The 7,500-nt window shown below is 37.3% G+C and overlaps 1 protein-coding gene across 1 annotated transcript in view; it reads right to left on the reverse strand.

Annotated features, from left to right (window-relative positions):
- Positions 1–7,500, reverse strand: part of LOC138033182 (uncharacterized) — an 11,038-nt gene that overhangs the window by 3,227 nt on the left and 311 nt on the right. The window contains exons 1-3 of the mRNA XM_068880946.1: positions 7,046–7,500; positions 5,645–5,686; positions 5,238–5,403 (exon numbers count right to left, since the gene is read on the reverse strand). The exon at positions 7,046–7,500 is cut by the window's right edge and continues 311 nt beyond it. Of these exons, the coding sequence (XP_068737047.1) occupies positions 5,353–5,403; positions 5,645–5,686; positions 7,046–7,207 (255 nt within the window). The 5' untranslated portion in view covers positions 7,208–7,500 and the 3' untranslated portion in view covers positions 5,238–5,352. The remainder of the gene's footprint in view (positions 1–5,237; positions 5,404–5,644; positions 5,687–7,045) is intronic.

Raw genomic sequence — 7,500 nt, forward strand, 5'->3', positions numbered from 1 at the left:
CTCAAAGAAATTCTCTTCTTTTGTAGGTGCGTTTGGAAGTCGCTAGCCTGGTATTTGTAAGGCATGGAGCACTGTCGCACCTTGAGCGTTACACAAGCACTAAAGGGCAACCGTCCTTAGAATTATAATTGTCTTTATTTGTAAAATAAATGTGGAGAACTGTAATTTTGCGTATAGTGTCATTTTTTCCTATTTAAGGACGTTCGCGCCCATTGCTACTGCGCATTTTTTCACGCATGTCACGCATACGTCATGCATCGGACAGGTCTCAAAAACCACTGAGCATGCTCACTTATTTCCCGCCATCAATGTTTTAAAATGGCGGACGACAAATGAGATTTCCCCACGTACTTTAACCTCTCACCAGACCGCTCGTACATTTGTTCAAATTTTAATAATCGGTTGAGCGCCTTCGACATTTCTAGTTTACCTCGGATCGGCGGATCGGCGGTTGTTATCCAAAAGATATTGTCCCTTATCTGGTTCCTTCTCGTGTAAATGTGCGCTGCTAGTGGAAGATGAACCGGACTCTGTTTTTCTTGTTTGTTAAAGCTGCCCATGGTTTGTTAAGCTTGAGATGTGGACTACGTTTACATTGTTTTTTCCACAAGAAAATATCAAAAATGACTTTTTTTTCGTTCCAATGGTCTTGAAAAAACACTTCCTAAAGGTGTTATTGTGGTTTAAACCAAAAGAAGCGACTGCATGAAGTTCATATAATGGCGAGAGTGACGAGACTAAGTCGGATCGTGTGCAAAAGATGACTTCGCAAACTAATTTGTGAGTAATAATTTACAATTTTGTTTTTCCACTTAGCGTTCGTCTAGCGCGATAGCTCCATCATGATTGTAATTTCACGTTAAGAAATGCTTTAATATCGTCGATTTATCTTTGTACGCTGCTCTCTTTTGATGTGAAAGTAAACTGGATTCGTCTTAAGGTAATTCCTTAGTATTGCATTGCGCATCCCTACTGCGCACGATTTTCGCGTCATTAGCGCGCGCACATGAGCACGTGCGCATACAAAACGTAAGAGATTTCGCTCAAACTAAACCCGATAGCGAAATAAATGCTCCTTTTCTCTCAAACAAGCACGGTGACCCCCGGTTTTTTTTTTTTTTTTTCAGGTATTTGCTAAGAACAGTCTAATGAAGAACATATCTGAAGAAGAAAAATAGTTTGATAGTAGAACATGAATTTTTTTTTGGAAAACAGTTCCGTACCGGGGTGTATTTTACCCAAGGCGACGACTTCAAGCTAACCACGGAATTGTCTCAAAAAGTGCAATATTCCCACAACCAGGAAATCAAAGTCGGCGTAAATGAAGCATTACTGCTTGTGTAAATAAAAGAAGCTTTATTTTCAGAATAAAATTTTGTGTCTTTGAAGTAAGCAAGGCTTAATTCTGTATGAAGGTGATTCGAATTTTTAACGCGAAAACAGTAAAAATACCTCATTTTAAGAGCCTGCTGACGCGTAAACAAGCACGGTGACCCCATTTTTTTTATTGCATTTTTTAAATGTTCATATCATGAATGTTAATTATGCCAACTTTGCAAAAAAGTTTGATAGTAGAACAATTTCAAGGGAATTACCTTAAGTTCGATTTTAAGGTAAGGTTATTGTACTTTTTAGCAGTCACAACTCAACGATCCTTGCGTTCAACTAGTTACCAAGTTATGGATTTGCAATTAATTTGAGTTTAAAATCAAAATCAAAATCCATGTTAGTTAAAATAAGAAGTGTAGGTACAGATGTATATAGATCTCTATAGATTCAGGTTCGTGACTGTTTTGCAAATCTTTTTTCTTTAGACTGTTGTTTTCTGGAAGCATTAATGATGTAATTTTGGTTTTGGGGGGACTGTCATGTGTTGCTGGATCAAGGAATCTGTTTTGAGTCAAGTATGGTTGACAGTGGATAGTTTTTCCTGAAAAAAACTGAAAGGAAGCTTTATTGCCTTGGACTTGTTTTGGTTACACCCCACATGTTTGTTCTTTTCTTAGATGGCAAAATTTCTTAATATATTATGTGATTTGGAGCTGCAGCTAGAAACAGTGTCCCATGCATAAGGTCTCATTGGGTTTGATGGCAGTAAAATAATTTTGGGAAAAAATATGTTTAGAGTTTTTATCATAACTTCTCATCTTGGTCCTGCTGGACTTCAAACATGCTCTACCATTTTGCACAAGGAACTTGTCAATCAACCGTTACCTTTTGGTGTATTTGCAATATGATCTTTGGATAGCAATTGATTTATTTTTCTTATCCCTTATGTGTAGATCCTATGTCTGTCACATAGTTAGTTTTAAGCTTTTATTTCTTGTAGTGTATCTTTATTATAGTTAGCACATGACCCCACAAGCATGTATTGTTGCTTTAATATTGATTAGGTTTGAATAAAGGATATTGTTGTCTTGTCTTGTAGATAAGGCAAAACAGCCTCAGTTGTATTTGCATTATTATTTCTGAGTGTTACTTTTAAAGGGCAAACCATTAAAAAGTGCATATAGTTTGCAGGAGTCCAGGAAGATTATTCCAAATATTCATTGATTTGAAGTTCCTGAAGCAGGTAAATCTTGAAGAGTTTACTTAACAATATTTGGAATATACAACATTTCTATTTGGGAATGTTTAAGTCCACAGAATTTATTTTCTTTATGTTGAGAAGTACTGTAAGAGCTGTCAGGTAACTCAGATGGAAATTTGACAGACCTTAGCTGTAATTCAAATTATTAGTACAGTTTTGGTCGTTAGTGGAACATAATATTTTATTGGGACATTTTTAAGTGAGTGATTAAGTTGACTCCTGGGGATTCCCCATTGACAAGTAAAATCGTCTGGTGTTAGAGTAAAATGCTAAGTATGGCTGGTTTAGGGGTGAAAGGGTTAAAGTGCTATTGTTAGTTTGACTTTCTTTTTCTTCATTTGAACCAAAACAAGTGATTAATCATCACCTCCACCATGCTTTGCTTTGCGTTGCTTTGGCTTTTAGAACAAAGTATCAAAGTTGAAGCTGGTGGCTCGAAGAGTAAACTATAAAGACTATAATGGTATATTAGTATTATTGTAGAACAAATTTGCCTATATCATTAAAGTCATTGAATCAATGGGAATCCAAACATGAGGATGCAGTTTGCTCAGGAGGGGTTTTCCCTATAAAAATGGCAGGCCACTTATTGGATTTTTTTTTTAAAAAAACCCTTAAAGGTAACAGAACCTTGTTTTGTGGACGTAGGGTAAAGAAATCTGATCCCTTAGAGGAACCAGTTTTAAAGTGACAAATGACTGGCAAATAACTTTTACTTATGAATTATTCATAAGTAAAGTTATTTGCTCGTGTACCAACTTGTCTTACAGTTCCAGTCATTTTTCAGATTGATAGCCTTAAATGTACTGCAGCAACTCCGCCAGCTGTTTGGTCTCAGAATCATAAGCAGTACAAATCCAGATTTTTTTCTCCAAAAAGGAACCATGGACCACTTGAATGGCCATTTTAACAACTTAATTTTGAAGAAAAATGCAAAAATCTTAACATTTTCTGCTAGATGCGGGGCCCCGCGGAAACAGTGTGCAAATATTTAGTCGAAAGAGAAACCATTTGGAAATTTAGTGATATATTTTTTGCTCCACTTTTTAAAAGAAAAACGCATGAATTGAAATCAAGATGGTACTCCATTAGCCGGTAAGCTCCACAAACAAATTTCCACTCAAACACTGTCACAGCAACCTGGACTCGCGTTGACCTTGAAATTGTTAAAGACTGAATTTCCCTCGTAGCACTGTTGGCTAAAAAGTACGGTGGCCCACAACTAGTACTAAAAAGAGAAACTCGCTGGCATAAAAACGCACTATGCAGTCAAAACATTCGTCCGTTTTACTGGCCTGAAAAAGGTCTTTTTTTTATAGACGGAGATCGGATAATGATAAACACCCGATGGCAGCCATGTTTTTCGCCAGTGAACAATAAGTCAGTGGTTACCGTCTTGCGCACGCGTCCTTGAAAGGCAACCTTAGCCAATCAGCGGTTTTTGAGACCTGTCCATGCATCGCACACCACGAAGGTAAACACGATAGACCTCTTTCATAATGGCGGCCAAATAAAATATTTTTTTGTTTTAATGCTAATAAGCCCTACGAGCCTCGCTACCACGAGCAAATTTCAAAAGAATATTTGTTTGAAAACGAGGGTAGTAGGTCTAATTAAAATAAATACAAAAGAATATAAAGTAGGTCACCATTTATGAAAGTGGTCTATGCTAAAGGTGCAAACATTTTCCACAAGAATGGAACGTGAAAGCAGGTGGCATTATGGGATAGCTGTGGACTCGGGTCTTCTCGGAAATGTCACGCAATGGCGTGACAGTGGGAAAAGACAATCGCTTTGAGAACTTCGCAGCGATTCTACTCTCTTGAATGCTCGGTGACCACCATTTTTCTTTCCGTAGATCACTCCTTTTTCTGATTTTGTCTATTTTAACAAAAAAAAAAAAAAAGATCTGTACGTGAGAAGCTACAAATATCTCGCCTTTTATGCTCTCGTGCGACCGAAGTTTTCTTTTTTAGACTAATATCTATCGTTTTTCAAGGTCTATATTACCTTAGAAAAAGACATCAGCTGCAAAAGTTTGTTTACTTTGTATTAGTTATGTTGAATTGAGTACGTTTACCTGATCTAAATTTCACTAATGTAACTTTGTTATTGCTGACAGTTGTAAGCAAAGATCGTCTTAAAATAACGCAAGCTTCTAAAAGTGCACCTCATGATCTCGATAACGAGCACGGTGACCCCCCATTTTTTTTGCCTATTTGGCAAAAGTAGATCATTACCTTTCTGCGTGGCAAGTTTAAAAAAAATCTGTACGTGGGAACGTTTTGGGCGCGAACGTCCTTAATATTTCTGCTCTGTTGAATTTTCTTAAATAGATTGCATTGAGGGTGAAATTTTACTTTTTTAACTATTTCATGCAAATTAGTTGTTACGCGTTACACGCTGATTTTGTAACTATTTTCTTGCATTTTGAAGATTTTTTTGGTCTTGTGTTCTTCAAAATGATAATTTTTTAACATATCACTTAACAACAATCCCTGTTCAAGTAAGGTAGAAAATTTGAACGAAATCCATCATTAGCTTGCAAAGATATTGGAAAATATATTTGAGCAACCACTAATGTACATGTGTATCGTGCTACAAATCAGAAAAGATGTAGGTTAAAAATCAAGATGGTAAAACTGGCCATAAGTAGCAATTTTTGATGTTTTGTGGCAAATTTGTCCCAGCTACTGTAGTTATTCCCTTCAGTGAGGAGACTCTAAGAGCTTCCTCACTGAAGAGAAGGAAGAGTGTTGTTTTCAGGCCCTCAAAAGCAGAGATTGTATGACCACAACCTTAATCAAATGTTCCTGCAAAGAAAAAAAAAAACAAGTGAATTTATTCCAGTTTCTGGTTTGAAGCTTGTTTTCTTTCCTGTATCAAGGGGACAATGTAACCATACGAAGTAATTATCAGGCAAAGTCCCAAATGCACCTTCCAACAAGTTGCATAAAAAATACTTCTTTACAATCAGTCTTGCGACAGTCTTGCTGTTACAATTTTTATCCTGAAGTCAACCTATATAGCGACTCTAACAAACAACAAACTTACCATCGTGCCTTCTTGAGGCTCATCATCATTCTGTTTCCTTTCCTTAGGGTAAAATAAGAAAAAAGGAAATGCATTATGAAATTACTGTAGGTTATGGCTAACTTTCCTATCAAGTTTTGCCTTTAAAGACTCTCTGTCGAACGGCATGCTTTGCGCACCTCGGCTCAGGTTTCGTGGACCACAAAACCTCTGTTGACCGTCCTATGTCTCCATCATGTATTGAATCCATCGCAATCTGAGGCATATTGTTCGAATCCAATGCTGGATTAGTATTAAATTAACAGTGTTATTATTCTTTTTGCCTTGAATGTGTATATTTTATTGCTAATCGGTAGTTTTGTTGATAATCGTTATTGATATATCAGATGCAAATTCGCCATGTCAACGGTGAAATACACCAGTGGATAATTGAGCAGTTGGACCGTCATGACGTAACGATGGCAGCAGATATTATCCGAATGAAGTCCTCAAAGATCTGAGCCATGAAAGTCAGTAAGAGATCACTGGGCTTCCACTTTCATTTGCTGAAGTCATTGTTTGTACTGAGTGAGCTACATTTGTTCTCCTTTCTGTTTGAATTTTTTCTCATAAATGTTTTTGGAAGTTGTCCAGGAAATATTGATCTTATACCAGATAACCTGTGGCTGAAATGATTTTGTCTTGTAAAGCTTATGTCGAGGTCAAACGTTCCTGGTATTGACCAAATGAGCAAGCTGTCTGTGTGCGTGACTCGATTGCAACGGTTGCAGCAGAGTCTTTGTTCATTAACTGATTTGCCACAAATTGTATACAGAAAACAACAGTATTTTTTTCATATTGTTATAAAAATACTAACGTCCAGGCCATTTTTACAAGAACAAAGAATCAAAGACAATAAAAGTTTTTTAAGGATGTCTGTTTTGTATTTGAATCCCTGCTGCTGTCGCGACTCGGGACGCATTGGGTTAGGAAACTCGATTATCTTTGTGCAGTGCTTTGCCTTATTCATTGGAAATTAACATTTCTATTCTTCAAGCCAACTATTCCTCTGTTCGCTTGAAGGAAAGGACACAAATTCTCTTTTATTTTCTCCCGAGTGGCTACATCAAGCAGAATGAAAAAAGCATGCCATTCGACAGAGAGTCTTTAAAGTTGTAGAGTTTCTTGTCCAAAATTCTGACAGACATAATTATTGTGATAGCCTTGCCAAAATGCAGGTCAGCATGAATATAAAATATATATTGAAGCTCAGCAGGGACCAAAGGTCTGGGATTGGTAGAATTAAATTTTTTTTTTGGTTTGTGGGAAGGTGATGTACCAAGAAAATCTTATTGATAGTGGTAAAAAAGGTAACTGTTGCTTCATGTTAAGAATGTTGTTTTGTTTCTTAAAGTTAGAGTAATTGGTTGTCAATTAGGTTACCTTGGCTTCTCTCAGTGTCCTTTTAAGCTGCCGAACTTCTGCACGGAGATTTTCCACTTCTCCCTTCAGTGCTTCAAACTCTGTTGTGAAGTGTGAGGCAAAAGATTCCCAGTCTTCACTTCTTCTTCTATTGTTGCTTTGAGCTAAAGTGGGAGGACTCATCTCTAAAAGCTCATAAGAGTCATCTTCAAGCAGGGATACATACTCTCCTTTCTTCTGTGGGTAGTGATGTGGTGGTGAGAATGCATTCTAAGATTGCAGTGGTGAGTTTGCATCCCATGTTTGCTGTGGTGTTCTGTTACCAGTTAGCAGTGGCATTCTCTGTTGTATGGGCTCTGATGTTCTTGTGGCAGCTGGGATTACTGATTGGTGCTGTTGGTATGCATGTGTGGGTGATGGTGTTCTATTTCCAGAGTGAAGTGGACTTGTCTGTAGGTTGTGTGCATTGTTGGTGT

The sequence above is a fragment of the Montipora capricornis genome, chromosome 14, assembly GCF_036669925.1.
Source record: "Montipora capricornis isolate CH-2021 chromosome 14, ASM3666992v2, whole genome shotgun sequence".
NCBI lineage: Eukaryota > Metazoa > Cnidaria > Anthozoa > Scleractinia > Acroporidae > Montipora > Montipora capricornis.